Source organism: Carex rostrata, chromosome 14 (genome assembly GCF_964058835.1).
Source record: "Carex rostrata chromosome 14, lpCarRost1.2, whole genome shotgun sequence".
In the NCBI taxonomy this organism is placed as follows: domain Eukaryota; kingdom Viridiplantae; phylum Streptophyta; class Magnoliopsida; order Poales; family Cyperaceae; genus Carex; species Carex rostrata.
This window is the reverse complement of record NC_135931.1, coordinates 3,365,418-3,392,499: the sequence shown is the minus strand read 5'-3', so window position 1 is coordinate 3,392,499 and position 27,082 is coordinate 3,365,418. Positions and strand designations below refer to the sequence as shown.

Genomic DNA, 27,082 nt, shown 5'->3' with positions numbered 1-27,082 from the left:
ACTTTCTTCTAACATAGAAGTTTGATTTGGTGAATTGTTTTCAGGTCGGTTCTGGTAAATCGTCATTGATAAATTCTATTCTAGGAGAAATGCGGGTTACTCAAGGGAATATAAGTACATGTGGATCAATTTCATATGTGCCTCAGGTTTTTTATTTTTTTATTTGGTTTACAATTATTATTGTTATTATTACTATTTATTTATTTATTTACTTTGTTGTTGTTCTGTTGCATTGTTGCTGTTGTTGGAGTATAATACTGTGATTTGGGCATTATATAGGTCCCTTGGATATTATCTGGTACCTTGCGTGACAATATTTTACTTGGTGAAGCATTTGACGCTGAAAGGTGCACATAATAAATGCCTAGGAATAATCGTGAACATTCTTTCTATCTTTCTTTCTGGATCGATGAAATGATTGTCCTTGTTGCATGGTGTAGGTATAGAGAAGTGTTACAGGCATGTGCACTTGATGTTGACTTGTCAAATATGATTGGAGGTGATTTGTCTCTCATACGAGAAAAAGGAGTTAACCTGTCTGGTGGACAGAAAGCACGGCTTGCACTTGCAAGGTAAAGATGTGAAGTAAGAATTTGAATGCTTGGGCTGAAACAAAAAAATCCTCATTTTTCAGTTTTGGACATATTTCAGCACATGCAGTTTGGTCATATGGATAATAAATGGTCAAAAAAAAAATTGATAATTGACCTTTTCCTTGGTGGGACAATGATATATTTTAATTAGCTAGCTGCCAAAAGTCGGAAGAACATATGGGAAGATTGGTCTTCTTAAACATTTTTGTTTTCAATCATTACATTGATTCGCTATTTGACATATAACAAAATATAATATTGCAGGGCTGTTTATCACAACTCTGATATTTACCTGCTTGATGACATAATAAGTGCTGTGGATTCTCAAGTTGCATTATGGATCCTTAACAACACTCTTTTGGGGTCACTAATGAATCAGAAAACAAGGGTGTTATGTACTCATAATTGTCAGGTATGATTTCAGTATCTTCTTTTTAGTCGAATAGAAATTTAAAGAACATATTGTGTTCAACAAAACAAACAGGCTTTGTTAAGTCCATTTCACTGGTCTCACACAAATTTCTTGCTTCCCCTTTTACGAAGGCTATATCTGCTGCTGATATGATAGTATTAATGGAGAAGGGAACTGTCAAGTGGACTGGAACTTCAACTGATTTTCTGTCTTCTCAACATTCATCAATATGTAAATCAAATGTATCAGACAATTTCTCATCCTATATGGTGGAAAAAGAGAGTGATGAATTAGAATCTTCTAATCTACCAGAGTGTGACTATGGTGGTACTTCTCAAGAATTGCAAGAAAATGTAGAAGAAGAATCGAGGAAAGAGGGCCTGGTGGAGTTTAGTGTTTACAAGTGAGCTTATTTGACCATTCCAATTTATTCAAATTTTGTATCGGTTATAGTACATAACTCTAGGTTATGATAAATTGATAAGGTCAGTTTTCTCCTTATCAGCTGGTATTTTAATTGTTGAGCAGCCGTTCTAACACTTTGAGTCATCGTGGATCCTCCTGAGCAAAAAAGAAGCATATTTTGTTACGAATAAATGAAAAAAAAATTATTGTGGTTCAGATCTAGGTATCATGGATCAACATAGATTTAATTTGTACAGGAGATATGTCTTGTGTAGTTCTGTGGTTTGAAATTATTTTGGTTCAGCCCTTCTCTGGCAGTTCAGTACCTTGGTCAGAGTGCTACCAGTACCTTGCTAGCTAATTCATATTGGTCTCAGACCAAAGTTACTGATATAATCACATCATTCAATTATATTAATCCTTTTCTATAACTTCGACTGGCTTTTTTTATCTAGAATCTACGCATTGGTTGCTGGTTTCCCTATTGTCATTATCATTTGTGTATCTGCTATTCTGATGCAAGCTTCTCGAAATGGAAATGATTTATGGCTATCTTACTGGGTCGACACCACATCAGGGACTGCAAAGACAGGACTTTATTTGGTAATTTTTTTTTCTTATTTCCATTTGATAGAGATTTTAAAAATTACACTGGTGGATGTTGAAGGAAATCTTCTGTTCTTTCATTTTCTTTGAACAAGAAAAAAACCGGCAAATTGGAAATATCATATATGACCTGTTAATGCATCGTTAATCTCATATAATTCTCTGCTCCAGTTTTTTTCAAATTCAAAATTAGTAGGGGGGACTTATTTTGTCAGTTTTAAAGAGGAGTTAGGATATGTAGAGGGTATTTCCCATGTTTTGAGGGCGGTCAGGATATTTTTGTTTTTTTACAAGAAAGATACTACCCTTATTTTTTAGGAAAGATGCATAACTCACTATGACCCCGTGTCCCTAGTATATACTACAAGAACTTTGAATTCATCTTACTTAATCTTTCTGTAGGTTGTCCTTTCCCTATTTGGTCTAGTAAACTCTGTTTTTACCTTGGCGAGGGCCTTTTCCTTTGCTTATGGAGGCCTCCGTGCGGCAATTGAGGTGCATGCTCGTCTTCTTCAGAATCTGATCAATGCACCAGTTTCCTTTTTTGAAAACAATCCCAGTGGTCGTGTGCTTAACAGGTAATTAAACCAACCATTTCAATTTCGGATAGTATGGAGCAGTATGAAAGGTCAACTATACTCCAGACTTGGCAGAAAACCTGCAGTGCAATTGAGCTTTAATCATTTCCCTTAATCCAATTCGGACTGAACTTATGTATGCAATTGAATACCAAGTAAGCAAGTAAAACACGGAATCAAAGAAAATAATTAAATAGATAGGCAAAAAGCGGTCTAATAGCTACAGGACCTCTACGCACCTGTTTCATCCCCAATGAAAACTGGCCAAAAGCTGAATTATATTATATCATTTCATATTACTTTTGCAATTACAGATTATCATCGGATTTATACATGGTTGATGATTCTCTTCCTTTTATTCTCAACATTCTCTTGGCAAACTTCTTTAGCCTAGTTGGCACTGCAGTTGTTCTGTCCTACGCTCAGGTAAACCTAAATTGCATGACTTACTTTCAACATAAGGTGCAATTAAGTTGTCAATTCCAACCCGATTTACTGAACTAATTTGAATGGAAATTCTGCAACTGTACTCCCTCCAGGTTTCTTTCCTCATCGTGTTGATCCCATTTTGGTACATCTGCAACAAGCTCCAGGTACTTGCATTTCCACCTCATCACAGCACTGTTTAAAATTTACAATTCTATCTTGTAATGATGGAACAGTATTATTGCTGCAGTTTTATTATAGATCCACCTCACGTGAATTAAGGAGACTCGACAGTGTTGCTCGTTCGCCTATTTACTCATCTTTCACGGAAGCATTGGATGGTTCGGCCACTATAAGGGCATTTATGAAAGAGGTCATTCTATTTACAACTTCCATTTTTATTTTACTTTCATTTTTATTTTACTTATCTTATAGCAAATTTTACAGGAACTATTTATGAATCGGTTCATAGGGAGTGTTTCATTATACCAACAAACATCATATTCAGAGCAAACAGCGAGTTTGTGGCTTTCTTTACGCCTCCAAGTACAGTCCTGACTTTGATATTATGAGGATCGTATTGTTTATACATTCTTTACTCTAATACAAATATGAGAAACAATTGTTGTAAAAGAAAACACATTTATGTATTTCTTGCCAAATGTAAAATGTCATATATTGAATGAAGGATTTTTTAGCTGTTGGCAGCATTCATTATCTTATTCATCTCCATCATGGCGGTTATTGGCTCCAATGGAAGTCTTCCAATTAGCTTTGGTACACCTGGACTGGTGAGGTTTTTAAAGACCATAGTCTTGTACTTGTACATATCAATATGAGGACCATTTTAAATCGAAGCAAGTGACCCACTGTTTCTAGTGGTAAAGAAATTGACCTCATGATTTCAGCAATATGTGACTTTTGAGTCTTCTCAATATCATCAAAAGAGGAGAAAAGTGGAAAAAAGAAGAAGAGGCAAATAGTATACTGATTTTAGTTCGAAATGTTTTCTACTTATTTTTTTATTTGGTGTTCAAGTGTTATATTAAAAGAATCAGTGTTGCTTACTCAAACTAATAAAAAGTTAGCAGTTTTTTCCTGTTAATAAGCAAACCCTAAATGTACCTGTATTTATAATGAGATAGAAATATAGTCTATTAACTTTTATTATGAATTCTTCTGAGATAGGTTGGCTTGGCGCTGTCTTATGCAGCACCTGTTGTATCATTGTTGAGCAGCTTTCTGACAAGTTTCACTGAAACCGAGAAGGAAATGATTGCTGTGGAAAGAATTGCTGAGGTAAAAGACCTACTTAGTAAAGGAAGCTCATTGTTTCATTTTTTTTCTTTATTTTTTTTACTTACAGACAGACTGTTTTACTGATGCAGTACATGGATATTCCTCGAGAGCGAACCGAAGGAACAGTAACTATACACCCAAGTTGGCCAAAAGAAGGAATTATTGAATTTGAGTGTGTCTCTCTTAGATACAAGCCAACCTTACCGGCAGCTTTGAACGATGTTTCATTCAGAATAATGGGGGGCATGAAGGTACTATTTTTAATGCTTTTCGTATGAATATGAAAATTATTCAGTATGACAAGACTGATTGCTATATGGATAGGAAGTTGTCTTTTGGACTAAATTGCGAAGGATGAATTTTTGGATCCATTAAATTTTGTTGTTTTATAATACTTTCTACAAGACATTGGACAAATCATCGAAGTGATGAAATGCATCTAGGAAGATGCATTCTAAATTATTTGATGTGATCCTAAATATCACTGGGTTGCAACTTCAGGTATAATTAGGCAGTTTTGATCATAAAACAATGGGAAGTTGATTTGCAATTTGCCACTGCCAAGGACACTTTTAGATCACGATCCAACTTAGGAATACTTAATAACTTAGATTCCACCATTCCAATTTGCCAGAAGCAAAGTATACTTTGTAATGATAATCTCTAAAGTAATAATTTATTTCCTTAAAAATAGCCGGAAACAATTATTCTATCCATTTATCAGGTTGGAATTGTGGGGAGAACTGGAGCTGGTAAATCAAGTGTGCTGAATGCACTATTCCGCTTAAGCCCTATTTCAGGTGGACGAATTTTGGTAGATGGACTCAATATTTCTGAAGTTTCTGTGAGGCATCTCCGTAGTTGTTTTGCAGTAGTTCCGCAAAGTCCGTTCTTGTTTGAAGGCTCTTTGAGGTAATTTTCATAACTATTGTTTTGAATAATTTTCAAGGTTTTTAATATTGAGGGCAAGGATTAACATACCAACAATTTTTGGTACTGGCTATAACAGTAAGGATACAAATTATTAAGGTTTGGAGCACTTTTTCCCTCTTCCACAGGTTTCATATTTTTTAGATATAGCAGTATTTATCAAAGTAAACTCTTTTAAAATTCCAAATCTAGGCCTACCTTTTATATTGTCAAGGATTGGTACTGCATGCTTGAGTTTTACAATGACCGATCACTTACTTTTATCCCTTGTGGATATAACAGAGAAAACCTTGATCCTTTCGGTTTGTCAAGTAATACAAAAATATGGGAAGTTCTTGAGAAATGCCACATGAAGTCTGCGGTGGAATCAGCAGGGGGACTTGATATTTATGTGAAAGGAAGTGGCATCACTTTCTCAGTAGGCCAGAGACAACTTCTCTGTCTTGCTCGGGCAATAATAAAAGCTTCTAAGGTTAAAGTTTTTTTATAAATTTTATAATCTGTTAGTTTGAAGTGATTCCTGTTAAATTTAATTGCTAGTCTAAAACAAGTTTAAGTTTAGTATTGATTAAAAAAAAAAGTTATTTACATGGTTACATAATTACAAGGCCCTATTACTCCACTATTTGCTAAACAATGTTTCTAGAAGTGCACAGTACACACTTGCAAATATTATTATTTCAAGAAATAAAAAACACTATTATTTTCTAGAAATAAAAAATGTAATATTATTTTGGTTAGTGTTTATTTTTAAATGGGATACTAGCTTTTTTTTGTTAGATACTTTTGTGTCAATTTTATTATTGGAATGTAGGTTATTTTTCTTAATTATACAGTAGAAATTCACAATGGGTCATGTAATGAATATTAATTACAGATACTATGCCTAGACGAATGCACTGCAAATGTTGATAATCAGACAGCCCTGCTCTTGCAAAACACCATTTCTGAGGAATGCAAGGACCTGACAGTTTTGACAATAGCACACTGTATTTCTACTGTTTTGAATATGGACTGTATTTTGGTGCTTGACCATGGCACACTGGTAAGTATTGCTATCGATTATAACACTAAATAGGCCTTAAATAATTTCATCATATATTTTTTTTTTCCTTTGCTTGTTTTATGTCATAAAAACCTCAGTCTCTGTCCCTAGCTAGAATACCTTTTATTTTTCTCTTGATGAAGGCATTGTTTTGGTAAAAAAAAAAATGTATTTTATCCAACTTAAAAATAATTCCTTTACATGATTGAAATAACTTTTCTGAGGTGATTCTTGTGAGTGCTCATCTGCTGAAATGTACCATGCTATATTATCTATCTGAATAAATTTTCTGCATCTGTATTACTGTATAGGTTGAACAAGGAAATCCATTGACACTTTTAAAAGATGAATCTTCTAGATTTTCGAGTTTTGCGAAGGCTTCAACTATGTGATCTTCAAATGCTAGAGGAGCGCTGTTATTTATTTGTTTCTACAGTGTCCCTGTAGATGGTTTGGCCATTAATCCTTGTTAGAAATAGGTAATCTAATTGACTGTGTAGTTCACTCCGTTGCTTATCAGAGCATTATATTTTAGCTGATAATTAATGTTTCTTGAAAGATCATCTTCTAGCTAGGTTGATTATGTCCGTCAGAGTACATTGCATTTTTCATGGATATGGATGCTTGATTAATTTTAAATGAACCCTACTTTACATGGAAAACATGCATTTAGATTAAATTGTTGTTAGAAACCTTTTTTTTTAGTATTTTTAAGTGTCTGAATACACGAGTTCAGTATGAATGCATCTATTTAGATTGCCGGCATAGTGTCATTCAACTTTTTAAATCAAGGATATTGTTGTCAAGATTTAAAAAAAATGAAGATAGACAAAAGAAATGCATTGGAGGGATAGAACAAATTATAGATGAGCAGCACGCGTCCAAGCGGTGTTGATGGTAGAAAATTAATTTTTGTCAAATATAACATCTATTAAATAAGAAAATTGAATGACATCTCTGATCGTCATATTTATATATATTAATTAATGGTTTTTTTTATTTAAAAGAGAACCATTCAAATGAAAAAAGAACTGAAGGGAAGGTTTTTTGGAAAACCATGGGACGGTGGAAGATGGGAATTCGTGTCCTCTGCATTAACTCAATTCGGTAGCAGATGTGACTGTAGGGGTTGCTTTAAGATTTGTGCCAAGCTAAAAGAACAGTTCTGATTTTCAGCTTGCACCTCAAGTACCTGGGTGATACGGATTCCTCACTGATGCCTTCACCATGGAATTCGTATCCTCTGCATTAACTCAAAAGGGAATCTTTTGAGTTAATGAATATTGACCATCAGATATACTTTAAAATTTGTGCAGACTAAATCCGCACTAATATTAAAGGGCTCCCTATATCATAAATAGGTGCCGGATTAGATCCGTTAAAAATTAGACGGTTGAGATTCATTAACTCAAAAGATTCATTTTTGAGTTAATGCAGAGGATATGCATTCTTCGCGGTGCCAGAATCTTTCCATCTTCTCCACTACAGGGCTTCAATGGAACCCACACGGTTATGCAAGACCAGCCGTTTTCTCCCCTACTCTCTCTCTCTCTTTTTCACGAGTCTCTATTAAGCATAATTTTTGTGGCAGAAAGTGAGCAGTTACTGTTAGTGGTTGGTGGTGGTCTGGTGGAGCCTTTTCACTATTTGAAATTATAGTCCTATTTGATGTATCAATGGTACGGTGGATAGTCGGTGGATAGTCCTATTTGATAGAAATTTAAATTATTGCTTGTCGGACGCCATAAATTATAGTGTCCCACACGGATGTCATAGTTTTAGGCTTTTAGCCTTTTGTTTATGATCTGAGATATTTTAAAAAAAAAAAAAGTGTTTTTTTTATTTTTTATTTGCTATTAATAGAAAATCCGGTTTTATCTTCTCCTCCCCTACTAAACTCTTCCCAATAAAAAAATTAGAAGTCCCTAGTCATTAATTAGCAACTCATCGTTGCTTAACTAGCTCAAAACTGCCCAGAAAACCAATTAATTAGAACATCAATACCAATTTAATTAATGAACTGGATTATATATTTTACATCATTAATACAACTCAATTAGGCAAATGTAAATTAACCTGTTCATCTAAAATTAATTATGAATTTGCGCAGAACTCGTCCGAATTAATTCAATGAACAGAAAGAAAAGAATTGAAAACAAAGAGATCAATATTCTATCAAAAGATAAGCTATATAAAAAAGTCATATTTGGAAGAAAGAAAAAAAATATATATCTCAGATTTTCTTTTTCAAAGGAAATTGAATTACAACCAGCATTTGAAATGCGCACTCTTAATAACCTGAAGCAAGACATGCCTCCCAAAATGCTTTATCCTCTTCTCGCTTTCTAATGCGCTCTGATATTTCATCCTTGACACCATTTTTGTTTTCAGCAGTTTCCTTCTCTTTCTTCTTCACACCTCGATACGTCGCCGTGTCAACCTCGTCTATGTCCTTCATAACTCCACCATCTCTGCCTGTGGTATAACTATAACCTTGTTGCTCGTCTTCTTCCTGATTCAAGGCCTCAATGTTAAAAAAGGAATCTGAATCTGCCATGCTCTCATTGTCATCATCTGAAGAAGATGAAGAGTTGGCATCGGTTTCTGACTCGAACCTGCATTCTTCCTGGTGCTCTTTATCTTGATAAGATGGTATGGAGAAGACTAAATCAGAAGAGATTTCAAGTGATGTGGAAATCGAATCCATGAGGCTCTTTTTTGAGGTTCTGGCTTTGTTGCTTTAAATCTTTATGTATATCTTGATAAGATGTCATTTGACTTGTAAAGTAGTGAGGTCAAAAATGGTCTCTGTTTTGATGCTAATGCTTACCGTCCAAGATATATAGATATCTCTCTTTACTTTTTTAAGCTTTCTGGATGGGTTGATTTGTATATATTACCAACTTTATTTATTCTAGAAACAATAATACAATTTCACTTGAGATATTCTGACATGTCATAAAATTTTCATATATTTTTATTATGTCTTAAATGATATCTGGTGATTAATTAAATTTAGAATTAGAAAATGAAGTGAGTTTTTTTTTTTAGTTTAATTTGTGTCCATACATAAAAAATAGTTTGCACTAAATAAATTAGTTGTGAAGATCAAAGATAGAGATTTAATTTTTTTTTCTATAAAATAATACTCAATTTAAATTATAGTGGAAATAAATGTTCGATTTTTTTAATAATTTATTGACTATTATTCTGGTGTACAGTAAGACGTGATGTACATAAAATTTAGATGCCCTTATACATCATCAACATTAAATTATGCCAAAAATTGTATATACAACATCCGGCTCATTGGAAATTCAAATCATACATCTATTTTTGCAAGAATTTCAAATATATCTGGCCTGCTAAATAGGTAATCTAATTGACTGTGTAGTTTACTCCGTTGCGTAATTATCAGAGCATTATATTTTAGCTGGTAATTAATGTGTCTTGAAGGATCATCTTCAAGCTAGGTTGATTATGTCTGTCAGAGTACATTGCATTTTCATGGATATGGATGCTTGGTTAATTTCTAATGAACCCTACTTTACATGGAAAACATTCAATTTAGCCATCCTAACGCATGCATTTAGATTAAATTGTTGACGTATGCGCTCACAGTTCATTAGGCGTTAGAAACCTTGCGTTTAGTTGTTTGTAATTACAAAAAAAATATAGTATTTTTAAGTGTATGAATACACGAGTTCAGTATGAATGCATCTATTTTATTTAGATTGCCGGCATAGTGGTATTCAACTATTTAAATCAAGGATATTGTTGTCAAGATTTTAAACAAATCAAGATAGACAAAAGAAATGCAATGGAGGGATCGATAGAATAAATTATAGATGATTAGCACGCGTCCAAGCGGTGTTGATGGTAGAAAAATAATTTTTATCAAAGATAACATCTATTAAATAAGAAAATTTACTGACATCTCTGATCATCATATTTATATATATTAATGGATTCTTTATTTTAGAAGAGAACCATTCAAATGAAAAGAGAACTGCAGGGAAGGTTTTTTGGAAAACCATGGTACGGTGGAAGATGGGAATTCGTATCCTCTGCATTAACTCAAAAATGAATCTTTTAAGCTAATGCATCTGGACCATCCGATTCGTTTTAAGACAATATGGTCTCTTAAATTGTAAGTTGTGGACAGATTGACTCTGTTTGAAATCAAACGGTCAAAATATGTTAACTCAAAAGATGCTCTTTTGAGTTAATGCAGACGATGCAGACTCAAAAGATGGAGGGTGTCTTTTCACTATATCAATGGAAAGTAGAGGGTGTCTTTCTTGAGAATAGGACACTCTTCTCCTCTCTATCTCTCTATCTCTCTCCTCCTTTCTCTCTCCTTCTCTCTTCCTCTCTCTAAAAGGAGGGTGCTCCTTTTCCTCTAGAAAAGAATCAGATTCTGGAGATCAAATCATCTGCCCCCAGAGTCACTGTTGGTGGGTCCCCAGTTTAAAAATTAACAGTGTCCGGCCCTCTTTAACAGTGACTGGCCCCAGATTCTGACCCATGAAAAACTAACTTCACCGTACCAATAGTATGGTGGAAGATGTGAGATAATTTATTTGTCCTGTCTCCCGTACCCTGCCCCAAAAAACTCCACTTGAGTTCCCTCGTACCTATAGGACCTAGTGTTGTAAATAATAGCATGCCCTCGTTAAACGGATAGTATATCGTTAAGTGATTAATTGATATGCAACTTACTGATTAAAGTTTTGCTAATAATTTTGCATTTTTATTAAAATTATAAACATATATAGTAAAGCTAGGATGTGATGTGCTCACCAAGAGAGTTTGGTGAGCACAACTTCAAAAGTATATCGGATCAACTTCAAATGTCGAATCTAAACTGTTGAAATCCATGTACTTCATGAGTGATGCATATACATGCAAAATTTTGAAAGTTTCGAGTTTATTTACTACAAGGTCAAGCGGTTAAAGAAATGATAAAAATTGAATATATAAAACAACTTATAAATTAACTTATAAAATGTTCATTCTTTTGACCGCTTGACCTTGTAGCAAATAAACTCGAAACTTTCAAAATTTTGCATGTATATGCATCACTCATGAAGTACATGGATTTCAACGGTTTGAATTCGATATTTGAAATCGATCCGATATACTTTTGGAGTTGTGCTCACTAAACCCTCTTGGTGAACACATCACACCCTAACTTTACTCTACATATATTCATAATTTATTAAAAATAATTAATTTAATAATTAATGAAGTTATATGAAATTATCATTTAAAACAAGATTCAAATAAGACAAAACAAAATATAGTATATATAATGGATAAATGTAAAAAAAAAAAAAACTGACTAATTGATCATATAAACAAAAAACATACAACTAATCGGGTCATTTATACAGAAAACAAATAATTAATCGGACAAATCAGCTGAATAAGTGATTTCATCCGCAAACAACCCTCCGACAGGTCTGCTCATGACTGTTTGATTACTGCCTACGACTAAATGAACGATTAACTCCGATTTTTTTATTTATATCCAAAAAAATATATAAATTTAAAAAACTAACCAAACTGCTTGTTTTTTTCCAAAACTATCCAAACCAGAAAAAAAATTTCCGGTTTCAATACCAATTTCCGGAAAAAAAATTTCCGGAAATTGGATCTAAATCCGGAATAATTTTTTCTGGATTTAGGATTTTTTTTTTTTTTAGGATTTTTTTTTCATTTTTCAGTTTTTATTTATAATTTATTTATTTTTTGTATTGAAGTATTACAAATATTTAATTTTTTTTTTTAAAATAGATGGAATACTATATAATTTGATTTATTCGAAAGACTGCTACAAATAATCCGGATCAACATTTTTCATGCCGGATTTTTTATGACCGTAAGAAAAATTAATATAATATAATATATGTATATGTATATGTATAGGTATATATAATATAATATATGTATATGTATATATAATATAATATATGTATAGGGTCTGTCCAAATTGCTGCTGGCAGCATTTCAGCAGAGGTGCTGCCGGGGCTATATTTAGCCGTGTGATATCCAAACAACAAATCCAAACCATTAGATGTTTAATCTATATTATAATCTACTTGGAGACCAAATTTTACATTTTTTGGAATTTTTTTACTATATATTAAGCTGGTTTGAAAACCGCTGATTTCAGTAAATTTCTGCAGCATTGAAATCAGCGGTTTTCAAACCAGCTTAATATATAGTAAAAAAATTCCAAAAAATGTAAAATTTGGTCTCCAAGTAGATTATAATATAGATTAAATATCTAACGGTTTGGATTTGTTGTTTGGACATCACAAAACAGAAAAATGGGCAGCAGCACCTCCGACAGAAATGCTGCCGGCAGCAAATTAGCCACAACCTATATGTATATATATATATATATAATATAATATATATGTTAAAATGTGCTTGCATATCAAATTTTTTATTATTTTTTATTTTTTTTACTATTTATTAAGTATTTAACAAAATCGCTATATTCATACCATTGAATTTTTGTACCCATCTTAATAAATAGTAAAAAAATTTAGAAAAATGTAAAATTTGATCTGTAAGCACATTTTAAAATATCTATCATGTTGAACGGTTTGGATCGACTGTTTGGACTTTGAAAACTTTGAAAATACCAATCGTTGAATGCTTACCGTTGAACGAAAACTTAAACTGAATTTTTAAGGCACTAAACGAGGGTTCCAATACCTCATATTTTTTATACCTCATCATACCTCATATTTTATATCTTTATTTTCATATATATTATATTATATATACATATACATATACATATACATATACATATATTATATTATATTATTTTTTACGGCCGTAAAAAATCCGGCATGAAAAATGTTGATCCGGATTATTTGTAGCAGTTTTTCGAATAAATCAAATTATATAGTATTTCATCTATTTTTTTAAAAATATATTAAATATTTGTAATACTTCAATACAAAAAATAAATAAATTATAAATAAAAACTGAAAAAAAAAATTCCTAAATCCGGAAAAAATTATTCCGGATTTAGGAAAAAAAAAAAGAAATCCTAAATCCGAAAAAATTTATTCCGGATTTAGGATCCAATTTCCGGAAAAAAAAAATTTTGGAAATTGGTATTGAAACGGAAAAAAAAATTTCCGGTTTGGTTAGTTTTGGAAAAAAACAAGCAGTTTGGTTAGTTTTTTAAATTTATATATTTTTTTGGATATAAATAAAAAAATTGGCGATTAATTGGTTGTTTATACCGTTTTTACAACATTGGGTGGACTATTTATTTCAATTAGTGTAAATGTAGAATATTATTAGTTTAATGAAATTTAGTGATACACAGTGTAATTAACCGTAATTGTAGATCAAAAATTTAGTAAAATATGGTTTAATTTTTAGAGTTTAGTAAAATATGGTATAGTAAATGCAGTATACTTGTAGGATTTAATTTATGATTTACATATAGTTAAATTTTCGTAGAAGGGCAATTAATCATCCGGGGTTGTTGAGATTAGCACCGGAGAACCACAGGGTATGGAGGGTCCGTGATATGGTACATAATTTTGATTAAATTTAGTATATATTTTGGAGTAAAACTAGGGTGTTCTTAAGCTCACCAAGGTGTTTGGTGAGCTTAACTTCAAAATCTATTATGTCGGTTTCAAACGACAAATTTGAACTTTTAAAATTCATCTACTTTGCAAAAGATGAATTTACATGCAAAGATTTTAAGTTTTCGAATTATTTTACTATAAAGTGAAGCGGTCAAAACTAGAAGGTTTATAAATTAATTTTTAGTGCATTAATTGTTTAAACACTTTTTGACCACTTGACTTTATACAAAAATTATTCGAAATTCTAAAAGAACTTTACATGTAAATTCATCACTCATCAAGTAAATCAATTTCAACAGTTTTGATTTATTGTTTGAAACAATATATTTTGGAGTTAAGGCTTAAGAACACCCTTGTTCTACTCTTATGTTTCGAATAAGATGAGAGATCCACTAACAACATTTGTAAGTTATAACATCTTATAATAATTTGGTTTTATAATTTTAAAAGTTCAAACAGTCGATTCAAACCGTTTAATATAATATCTATATTAAAATATAATTGGAGATAAAAAATTTACATTTTTTTTATTTTTTTATTATTTATTAAGTATTTTACTTTTTTTTTACTATTCCTAAATTCGCTAGAAATTTTAACACCGCACCATTGATGCAGTGTGACTTTTGATTGGATTTTGGTGTGGTCAACTGTATTGTAACTATAGTGATAAATGAATTATTCGGGTTCGGTTCGATGAGATCAAAAATTCGTGATTTGAGAATAATTCGGGTACAATTCGAAAATGATACAGAATTATCCGAACCAAAGATCTTAGTCATGCAAGAGAGATAAAAAAATACCAAAAAATATATATATTCTGTGAAAAAAATACATAAAAAGTTTGTAAAATTCGCGAATTATTCAGATTTAATTCGGTCAAAGTTCGATCAATCGAATAATTCGGCGTTCAATTCGACATTATCAAAAAAACGAATTATTAGAATATAATATGCGAATCCTGTGACTATAAATGTAAGAGTAAAGCTAATATACACTTAAGTGTACCGTACTCTTAAGTTTAGGCCGTTCGATTTCTTTAAAAGCCGTGCTATCACGACTTTTAAAAAATCTACACGACTTTTAAAGAAATCGAATGGCCTAAACTTAAGAATACGGTATACTTAAGTGTATATTAGCTTTACTCTGAATGTAACATGTGACTGGATAAGAAAATGTGATCCACCGTACCATTCCAAACAGCCTTCCATCTCCAGTACAGTGGAGTTGGTTTCCTAAAAAACCACTGGAGGCTGTTGTTTTCAGTGGAGTTAGTTTTCCTAAAAAACCACTGGAGGCTGTCGTTTTCATTTGAAACAGTTTGTCTTCCACCATACTAATGGTACGATGGGGTTGGTTTTTCGAAAAAATCCAAACAGCTTAACTATTTTATTTGAATCAAATTTGTTTTTTCAAAATAAAAAAAAATGTATAATGAAAACTATTTTTTCATATACTAATAAAGTTAACTGAGAAATATTTTCTTAATATAAAAAAAAGACTACAACAATTCTCATGTTTAAATCTTAGCTATATGATATATTTTAATTTATGATATATCATGTATAAAAAAATTCGATGCATGCTAGAGTTTTTTCTTTAATTTCATAAATAGCATATTTCAATGTAATAGCGTTTGAGAATTTTTTAGTGTGAGGAAATATTTAATAAAAAAGGAAAATGAATAGGAAAAATGAGGAGGAGCTGATGAAGAAATAATAGAGAAAATCTCTTTAATGTTTTCTCTATTTATCTCCTGAAATAAATTCTGAAGTACAATAAATGTGCATCATGCTCTCTCTTATCTTCAAATTTTTAATTAAAAGGAAACTAAATAATTAAATATTTCAGACAGACATCATAATTTATAACGTCCGACCAGCAACACAAAGTTAAATTAAAAAAAAAAAATTAATATCATAGACTATATATGGAGTGGCCAGACTCCATAAACTGTGGCATCCAAGGTGAACTTCATACACTATATATATATATATGGACTTGGCTACGGTGCTATGGGTAGCTAAGAGGCCTCCCGTGCTACGGCTCAATATTCGACTTTTCAAAATCCTAACGGTCGATCCGAACCATTCATCTTATTCTCCATATTAATATGTGCTTGGAGACCAAATTTTACATTTTTTGGAAATTTTTTACTATTTTTTTAGATTTATTGAAAATTGCTGTTTTTCAGACAAATCTGGACCATAAAAAACAGCGATATTCAATAAATCTAAAAAAATAGTAAAAAATTTCCAAAAAATGTAAAATTTGGTCTCCAAACACATATTAATATGGAGAACAAGATGAACGGTTCGGATCGACCGTTAGGATTTTTAAAAGTCTAATATTGAGCCGTAGCACGGGAGGCCTCTTAGCTACCCATAGCATATTAGCCAAATCCTATATATATATATATATATATATAGCGTCTACATCTTTGCTTCTTTTACTGTTGGTCGGACGTCATAAATTATGAACAAGTATCCTCACCAATATGTATAAAAGATGAGGAGAGTTCAAATGCGCCATTGGTTTTTATAAAAAAAAAAAAGAAATTTCATACCTCTATTTTTAAAAACTTAAATAATTCAAAATTTAAAACTTAAACGTCAAAATAAAATTGTTAGATGTGGTCTATGTTATTTTCTCTATGTGTCCATACAAAATTATCACATTTTGATTTTTCTTTTATGTGAATCAATAAGTTAAAAAATCAACATCTAGAAATTATCCACATTAGTATACATTTTACAAGCTCAAGATGACAACAAAAGTAAAGTTGAAATCCCATAATTTTTTACACGTGCATAGATAAAATGATGTAGTTCATATCCAACGGTTTTATTTTGAATTTTAAGATTTAAATTTTGAGTTATTAAAGTTTTTAAAAATAGAGATATAATGAAAACACAAAAAATGGAGGCATTTGAACCCTCATAAAAGATTCCCTACACTTTACTATTAGAGATTTAATCTCAGCCGCTTTGAGATTTGAACTAGTGCAGGGGCATTATTATATTAGCTTAGAGATTCGTGCAAAATTAAAAGAGTGGTCCGGATCCACAGATTCTAAAATATTCTCTTTTACGGTACCGGAGAGAGGATGTGAATTCATAAATTATAGCGTCCCGCACGAATGCCATAGTTTTAGCCTTTTGTTTATGACTTGAGATATTCAAAAAAAAATATTTTTTATTTGCTATAATAGAAAATCCGGTTTTATCTTCTCCTCCTCTACTAAATTCGTCCCAATAAAAAGGTTAGATGTCCCTAATCATCAATTAGCAACTCATCCTTGCTTAACTAGTTCAAAACTGCCCAGAAAACCAATTAATTAGAACATCAATACCAGTTTAATTAATGAACTGGGTTATATATTTTACATCATTAATACAACTCAATTAGGCAAATGTAAATTAACCTGTTCATCTAAAATTAATTATGAACTCGCGCAGAACTCGTCCAAATTCAATGAACAGAAAGAAAAGAATTGAAAACAAAAAGATCAATATTCTATCAAAAGATAAGCTATATACAAAAGTCACATTTGAAAAAGAAAAAAAAAAAGTATATCTCAAATTTTCTTTTTCAAAGGAAAATTAAAATGCGCGCTCTTAATAACCTGAAGCAAGACATGCCTCCCAAAATGCTTTATCCTCTTCTCGCTTTCTAATGCGCTCTGATATTTCATCCTTGACATCACCATTTTTGTCTTCAGCAGTTTCCTTCTCTTTCGTCTTCGCACCTCGATACGTCGCCGTGTCAACCTCGTCTATGTCCTTCACAACTCCGCCATCTCCTGTGGTATAACTATAACCTTCTTCCTCATCTTCCTCCTGATTCAAGGCCTCGATGTTAAAAAAGGAATCTGAATCTGCCATGCTTTCATTGTCATCATCTGAAGATGATGAAGAGTTGGCATCGATTTCTGATTCAAACCCCCATTCTTCGGCCTGGTGCTCTTTATCTTGATAAGATGGTATGGAGAAGACTAAATCAGAAGAGATTTTAAGTGATATGGAATCCATGAGGCTCTTTTTTTAGGTTCTGGCTTTCTGTGCTTTAAATCTTTATATATATATATATATACACGCATTTGACTTTGTAGAGTAGTGAGGTCAAAAATGGTCTCTTGTTTTGATGGTAATCTTTACCGTCCAAGATATATAGATATCTCTCTTTGCTTTTTTAAGCTTCCTGGATGGGTTGATTTGTTTTACCAACTTCTTTATTCTAGAAACAATACAATTTCACTTGAGATATTCTGAGATGTATTAAAATTTTCATATGAGTAAGGCTTGGGTGCTATGGATAGCATAGGGGGCTACAGTGCTACGATTCAATATTCGAGTTTTTAAAATCCTAATATACGATCCGAACTGTTCATCGTGTTCTTCATATTAATATGTATTTGAAGACCAAATTTTATATTTTTTAGAAATTGTTTACTATTTTTTTAAATAGGTAGAAAATCAAATATCTGAATGGTGCAAAAAAATTTAGATCAAGTGATTTTCTATCTAGCTAAAAAAATAGTAAAAAATTTTCAAAAAATGTAAAATTTGGTCTCCAAACACATATTAATATGAAGAACAAGATGAACGGTTCGGATCGACCATTAGAATTTTAAAAACTCGAATATTAAGCCGTAGCACTGTAGCCCTCTATGCTATCCATAGCACCCAAGCCTTACTCTTTTCATATATAATTATGTCTTAGGACTTAGTTAAGTAGAACTTGGGTGTTCCTAAGTTTACCAAACTCTTTTGTGAACTCAACTCTAAAACCTATCGTATTAGCTTCAAACGACGAATCTAAACCGTTGAAATTATTCTACCTTACGAGTAATGCGTCTACATGTGAAAATTTTAAAATTTAAAATTAATTTTGTATAGAGTCAAGTGGTCAAAAGGTGTTCAACAAATGAATGCATTAAAATTAATTTATAAATCTTCTCATTTTGACAGCTTGACTTCGTACTAAATTAATTGGAAAGTTTAAAATTTTTGCATATACACTCGTAAAATAGAAAGATTTCAATAGTTTGGATTCGTCGTTTGAAGTCAATATGATAGATTTTAGAGTTGAGTTTACAAAAAAGCTTGATAAATTTAGGAACACCCTAGTTCTACTCATGTCTTACATAATATTTGGTGATTAAAATTTAGAATTAGAAAATGAAGTGAGTTTTTGTTTAGTTTAATTTGTGTCCATACATAAAAAAAATAGTTTGCACTTTGCACTAAAAATTTAGCTGTGAAGATCAAAGATAGCGATTTAATTTTTTTTCCTATCAAATGATACTCAATTTAAATTATTATTGGAAATAAATGTTCTATTTTTTTAAATGACTATTATTATGGTGTACACGACATAAAATTTTGATGCCCTTATACATCATCAACAAATTATACCAAAAAATTTAGGGAAAATTGGTTATTTGCCACTCCAAAATCTTAAAATTTGAAAAATATCACTCCGAAATTATAAATTATTCTAATGCCACTCTAAACTTAGTTAATCTTTAATTTTGCCAATCCAAATAATTAATGACTAAAATACCCTCCTCATCTCTTTTCCCTCTATCTTTCTTTGAATTTTGTTTGAAACCCAACATATATAATCCCGTACCTGCATTAATTTTACCAGAAAAGGTTTCACATTTACCAGTATACTGGTAAATGAATAGCTAACCACTGGATCCTTGTAAGGAACTTCCAGCAAGTAGACCTCATAGCCTGATCTCTGTTGACATGCAAAATGAAATTTAAATTACTAAACAAACCCAAACTGTTAACTACCGCAACAAAATTGTTCAAAGAAGTTCACGATATATGAACTGCTATTCTATTACAAAGCTTATAATCATATATGAGAAGCCAAGAGAAACTATCTCAGAAAATCAAAAGCATGAGAAGATGTCAAATTTAGTCCAAGCTGGACTTTTTCCCACAGATTCAAACCCACTGTTTGGTGCGTCAAATGGGAATTAGGATATAAATTGCACTTCTAGGTTGAATATTTTAATTAAGTCTGCCAAGGAGAGGAAGATTATGGTAAGTGGAAAAGGAAACAAAACACATAACGCTACAGTACTAAAATTCAGAGCAACTGGATTAGAACGAAATACAACTTGTGGAAAAATTCTTTGTATATATTTGATAGAACGAAATTCTTTCAATAATTATATACAATAAACCTTTAAAACTAGATAATATCTATAGTTGGATGCTCGAAGAAAATTAAAAATCAGTGTCCCAACGCCACCTGATTGATGCAAATCTGAATCAAATTCTATGAAATCCCCAACTGGCCCAAACTTAATTGGGTTATTAACAGTGACAACCGCGACAAACATGAAACTCACAGACCTCAATTTCTGAACCCACTGGTATGGGATTATGTTGGATTTCAAACAAAATTCAAAGAAAGAGGGAAAAGAGATGAGGATGATATTTTAGTCATTAATTATTTGAAGTGGCAAAATTAAAAATTAACTAAGTTTAGAATAGCATTAGGATGCTTTCTAATTTTGAGATGACATTTTTCAAATTTTAAAGTTTTATAGTGGCAAATAATCAATTTTCTCAAAATTTTATATATAACAACCGGCTTATTGAAAATTCAAATCATACATTTATTTTTGTAAGAATTTCAAATATATATTTGGCCCGCTAAATAATTGAAATTTTTGCAAAAATAGACTTATAATTTGAATTTTCAATTAGCCGGATTTTAAAATTTCGGCAAAACAAGTATTTCTCTGATGGTATATGACTTGAAAAATTGTAAGTACGCGACTCGCGTAAAAGCAAATTAAAATACTTCTAAAATTGCAGAGAGGAAGTAATTTTTACATTATAAATGATTTATACTTAGAATGCGTAAATAAATTATAATTCATATTACCATCCACCTAAAATATTAATTCTTTCAAAAGCCGGCATATGAGTTTCAGAAACAAAGGTTCTCCAACAATGTTTCACTTATAATAATAATAATAATAGAGGAGGGATCTACTTACACCATTTTTTAGTGACACTGGATTATACTTTAAATTTTCAAAGTTCAAACAGTTGATCTAAATTGTTCAACATGATAGATATATTAAAATGTACTTTCAGATCAAATTTTACATTTTTTTTAATATTTATTAAGCTGGGTAAAAAATTCAATAGTCTAAAAACAACAATTTATAAAATATTTAATAAATAGTAAAAAAATTAAAAAAATATAAAATTTGATTTACATGTACATTTTAATATATTCATCATGGTGAACAATCTGACTGTTTAAATTTTGAAAACTTCAAAATATAATAATAATCGAGTGTCACCAAAAAAAGTGTGAGTGGATCCTCCTCCTCATAATAATAATAATAATAATAATAATAATAATAATAATAATAACAATAACATATAGGATGCAAAATTGAGCATGTGGTACTGTAGTTAGTCATTGCGTGTTAGATATGGATGTGGAAAAGCTTGCTAGCTAGTAGGAGAGACGTAATGTAATTAATGTGGAGAATCGTTATCTTGTAGCACTAGGTTTTTGCTTTTGGTGACGTGGCAGCAGTGGTAAACTGGATTACAATAGAAAAAGTATATGATTGTCCCATTATTTTCTCATCCTCAAGTTTTACCAATTTCCCCCTCTAATTATATATATCACCAACGACTGAATTTTGTTTACTATAGTAAATTAATCATGAAAGTCTCGTGTGCGTCTTGGGATGAAGGTAAAATCATATCTGTATATGTTTTAATTTTTTTAATACGGATCGGATAGATTATTTATTAAATATATATAAATATTATTAAAAAGAATACTAAATTAAAGTTCGTAATATCTATTACCTCAAGTTCGAAAATTTATAAGATTATTATGAGAAAATGCAAAATTAACAAAAGAAAAAAAAAACAAATTGGGTAACGTGGCATTAAAGCCACGCGTGAGCCGCTGGTTGACACCCCCATCTGAATTCCTCTTGATTAAATGGTCTTTCTCTCTCTCTCTCTCTCTCTTAAACTAGCTAGCCACTTTCATTGATATTTTTATTTGCTTTTTTCCGTGAGGCAACAGAGAAGAATCTATCCATTTGAACTAGCCACCTGAAAAACTTATAGTAATTGGATTGGTGTTTCAATCTTTGTTCTTCTTGGAAGTTTGGCACTAGGTATTTCTTGGCTTCCACTATATATATTGTTCTTCTTTAATCCGAATTAGGATTTTGATAAAATCTGAAAATCAACATGTAAGCTTCCTAAAGAAATTAAAAGAATCATTGGGTTACTATATAATATATATTTCAAGGAATATTGATTTAACAGAATGAATACTAAATTAAAGTTCGTAATATTATTAAAAATAATACTAAATTAAAGTTCGTAATATAATTTTTTGAATAATATTTTTTTTCATAATAGATATTAAACAAAATGATATATGAATATATATATATAGGACGTGGCTACGGTGCTATGGGTAGCTAAGAGGCCTCCGTGCTACGGCTCGGATTTCGAGTTTTCAAAATTCTAACGGTCGATCCGAACCGTTCATCTTGTTCTCCATATTAATATGTGCTTGGAGACCAAATTTTACATTTTTCTGAATTTTTTTACTATTTATTAAGCCACTTTGAAAACCCCTGATCCAACGGTGGCTTAACCCAACAGTAAAACCAGAAACTACCGTTGGATCAGCGGTTTTCAAAGTGGCTTAATAAATAGTAAAAAAATTCAGAAAAATGTAAAATTTGGTCTCCAAACACATATTAATATGGAGAACAAGATGAACGGTTCGGATCGACCGTTAGGATTTTTAAAACTCGAAATCCGAGCCGTAGCATGGAGGCCTCTTAGCTACCCGTAGCATATTAGCCAAAACCTATATATATACACAGAGAGAGAGAGAGAGATAGGGGTTGGGTAAGATCAAAGTGGTAATTCCTGAGCTTTGGTGCTACTAATTTGTTTTTCAATTTTCAAAGTTCAAAACGTCGATTCGAACCGTTCAAGTTGATCTCTATATTAAAATGTGCTTGGAGACCAAATTTTATATTTTTCTGAATTGTTTTACTATTTATTAAGCCACTTTGAAAATCACTGATCCAACGGTGGCTTAACAAAACAGTAAAATCAGAAGCCACCGTTGGATCAGCGATTTTCAAAGTGGCTTAATAAATAGTAAAAAAATTCAGAAAAATGTAAAATTTGGTCTCCAAGCATATTTTAATATAGAGATCGACTTGAACGGTTCAAATCGACGTTTTGAACTTTGAAAATTGAAAAACAAATTGGTAGCACCAAAGCTCAAGAACTACCACTTTGATCTTAGCCAACCTCTATATATATATATATATATATATATATATATATAAGAACCTGCTACGATGCTACGCATAGCATAGAGGCCCTCCGTGCAACGGCTCAATATTGGACTTTTCAAAATCCTAACGGTCGATCCGAACAGTTAATCTTGTTCTCCATATTAATATGTGTTTGGAGACCAAATTTTATATTTTTTGAAATTTTTTTACTATTTTTTAAGATTTATTGAAAATCGATGTTTTTTTATGGTCTAGATTTGCTGAAAACAACGATTTTCAATAAATCTAAAAAATTAGTAAAAAAATTCCAAAAAATGTAAAATTTGGTCTCCAAACACATATTAATATGGAGAACAAGATAAACGGTTCGGATCGACCGTTAGGATTTTGAAAAGTCGAATATTGAACTGTTGCACGGAGGGCCTCTATGCTACGCGTAGCATGCTAGCATATTCCTATATATATACACACATAATATTCAGATACAGATAATTAAAATTTAAAATCATATTTATATACGTATCTGCACAGATATTCAAATATTTAATATCTATATCTAATTTTGCAAATACATATCGGATATTATCCGCTCCGTTTCACCCTCATGTGTGTCTTATAAATTACTAAACTTTAATTTTAATTCAAATTTTTTTTTCATGATGTGAAGGTAATTAAGTGTAAATGTCTTTGTTTTTCATATTACTTTTTAAATGCTCGACAAAAGAACTAAAACTTAAATTACAATATTTAACCATGTGATGCAATCTAAATCAATTTTCTATATGCATGCGAACTTCTATGACATTTTGAATTTCATTTTGATGAACATTAAGAGATTGAAAGAAACAAAATTAAAAAATCATTGTCATTTGTGGACATGGATACAAAACTCTTGATGACCATAAATGAAAATAAAATAATAAAGAGTGTCTAACAATTTCTTCAACTCTAATTAACATCTCTATTGTTCGCAGATAAAAGAATGGGAAAATATCCGCGAGGTATTTAAATATCTAATTATTAAATATATTTTTTGATAAAAAAAAAGTCATCTACTTATTATTAAATTCGTAGAATTTTGATTATTAAGCATTTGAAAGATAAAAGGAATATAGAGATATTAATTATTAGAGAAAAGAATTCGAACTCTCCGCTTTAATTTGCTGCTTGATTAGTGCGGTGACTTCAATTAGACAATTACTACGTACGTACACGCCGAGAAGTTCTAAAGAACAACATTGGAGCATGAGTGCTGGTTTGGCGGTTGTTTCTAGAAGGCTATGATATAGTGACTTTGTGTTGGTGCTATTCTAATAATTCTATGAGAAATGTCAAAGCATATTGTACGGTTGCGGTAGGAGTTTCAATAATATTCTTTTATTCGTTTATTTGATCTATTGAATCTGAAAATAGGGATAATAATAAAAAATTTCTTTATTAGATTATTAGATACGAATAAGATAACGATTTTTTTCATTATCTTATCCGTTTTGGTATAAAAAAATATATTTTAAAAAATATATATATATAGATATATATTTGTATGAAGATTATAAAGTTTTTTTTCATTATTAGATACAATAAAGTTTTGTATTTTATTAATTTTTTATAGTACAAATTAGTTGTATTCATTATTATTAATTTTTTTTATTTTGAAAAATATTTTATCGAAAGCACAAATCGAAATGTCAATGACACTTTTTTATCTGTTTACCCGATCCATACCGTATTTGAAAAGACGGATAAAAATATTTTTTTTCGTTATCATAACGAGTACGAGTATGAGAATATCTCCACCTGATTCGTATCGTAACTATTGACACCCCTAGGTTTGAGAGCCTTGAGGCCTACAATAAAAGAGTTAGGCTGGGGTGCTATGGATAGCATAGAGGCCTCTATGCTACGGCTCAATATTCGAGTTTTCAAAATCCAAACGGTCGATCCGAACCGTTCATCTTATTCTCCATATTAATATCTGCTTGGAGACCAAATTTTACATTTTTCTGAATTTTTTTACTATTTATTAAGTATTTTACAAAATTGTTCATCCAACGGTGGCTGCACAAAACAGTAAAACCGTTGGATTAGCGATTTTCAAAGTGGCTTAATAAATAGTAAAAAAATTCAGAAAATTATAAAATTTGGTCTCCAAGCAGATATTAATATGGAGAATAAGGTGAACGGTTCGGATCGACCGTTTGGATTTTGAAAACTTGAATATTGAGCCGTAGCACGGGAGACCACTATGCTATCCATAGCACCCCAACCTAACTCTACAATAAAATTACAAATTCAAAGGGAAGTTTAATTATGATACAAAATTCAATTGTCTATTCTGATTTGCTTTGAATAGAGGTGAATAAATTATTCATAATTCATGATTCGCTCATAACTCACTCATTATCAATTCGCTTAAATTCACTCATTTACTTAATGAGCCGAATATGAACTGCTGATGCTTGTTCATTAATCATCTCTAGCTTTGAACCATACAAATGTTCCTAGCTACTGACATAAAAATTAGATGTGTCTGTTGTTTTCGTCAAGTGGATAAGATCCAATATTTTATCAGTTCCATTCGAACCATCTAATAATTAAGGGGGAATTTCACGTATACCCCTCAAAAACTTCAAAGTTACATATTTCCCCCTTTAAAATTACATATTTTCTCCTCTAAATTTCAAATACTCACAAATTTATTAATATTATTGTCTTTTATATTATAACTCATTCTAAATTTATAAAATACCTATTTTACCCTTTATTAAAAGCATATAAAGCCTATCAAACTCAAATTTGAATCTCAGTAATTTTTCTACCGTCCAAACTGCTTTTAAATATGCGTGCACAAGATTAGCATGAATCTTAATTTGAACACGCACATATATTGAAGCAACGTGCACCGATCTTAATGCAATGTGCACGAATCAATATTGCTTTAATATCCGTGCATACTAGATCAGCACAAATATTGAAGCACTATGCACAGATCTTAATGCAATGCGCACAGATCTTAATGCAATGCACACAGATCGAACAGTAGAGGAACCATTTAGATTTAAATTTGAGTTTGATTGGCTTTATATGCTTTTAATAAAGGATAAAATATGTATTTTAAAATTTTAGAATGAGTTTTAATATAAAATACAATAAAATGGGTAAATTTATCAGTTTTTAAAGTTTAGAGAAGAAAATATGTAATTTTAAACTTTAGAGGAGGGAATACGTAATTTTGAAGTTTTTGAGAGGTATACATGAAATTCCCCCAATAATGAATCTTACGGCTGTCATAACATGGCGCTTTCTGTAACCTGAGTGGATAAGAGCTGGTACCAACCAGCCACTGACATGCTTCTGGTAATTGCATTTTCTATTAATGGAAAATTTGATTCTTTGTTGCATACGCGTTCCATCACAGAATTAATATTGCTAGTCACAGCGAATCCGTTATAAAGACAAGATTTACGAATTAAACTCAAATTATATCCGAATAATTTATATTTTTTTGTGATGCCGAACTAAATGCCGAATTATTCAGTTTACTGTACTTTAACTGGATTAAACTATAATAATTTTTTAGTTTTACAAAAAAAATTCAAATTTTACTAATTATTCTTGAGTTTTTTTGAATTTTTTCCATAACATTTTTTTTTTTGGCTCTCTTGCAAGATTAAGATATCTGGTCCGGATAATTCTGAATGATTCCCGAATTATACCCAAACTATTTTCGGATCACGAATTTTTGACCTCACCGAACTGAACCCGAATAATTCATTTGTCACTATGGTTATAAACACAATTTAGGAACTGCATCCTTTTATTTAAATTC

At 31.2% G+C, this 27,082-nt stretch overlaps 1 protein-coding gene across 1 annotated transcript in view; it reads left to right on the top strand.

Annotated features, from left to right (window-relative positions):
* The window catches only part of ABCC13 (multidrug resistance-associated protein 11), a 64,990-nt gene that overhangs the window by 9,694 nt on the left and 28,214 nt on the right, over positions 1–27,082 (top strand). The window contains exons 18-35 of the mRNA XM_078315074.1: positions 45–146; positions 280–347; positions 441–572; positions 858–1,005; positions 1,137–1,408; positions 1,866–2,013; positions 2,419–2,594; positions 2,909–3,020; positions 3,134–3,187; positions 3,271–3,393; positions 3,468–3,566; positions 3,719–3,811; positions 4,209–4,319; positions 4,409–4,570; positions 5,044–5,231; positions 5,532–5,721; positions 6,127–6,294; positions 6,606–6,801. Coding sequence (XP_078171200.1) covers positions 45–146; positions 280–347; positions 441–572; positions 858–1,005; positions 1,137–1,408; positions 1,866–2,013; positions 2,419–2,594; positions 2,909–3,020; positions 3,134–3,187; positions 3,271–3,393; positions 3,468–3,566; positions 3,719–3,811; positions 4,209–4,319; positions 4,409–4,570; positions 5,044–5,231; positions 5,532–5,721; positions 6,127–6,294; positions 6,606–6,686 — 2,427 coding nt within the window. The 3' untranslated portion in view covers positions 6,687–6,801. The remainder of the gene's footprint in view (positions 1–44; positions 147–279; positions 348–440; positions 573–857; positions 1,006–1,136; positions 1,409–1,865; positions 2,014–2,418; positions 2,595–2,908; positions 3,021–3,133; positions 3,188–3,270; positions 3,394–3,467; positions 3,567–3,718; positions 3,812–4,208; positions 4,320–4,408; positions 4,571–5,043; positions 5,232–5,531; positions 5,722–6,126; positions 6,295–6,605; positions 6,802–27,082) is intronic.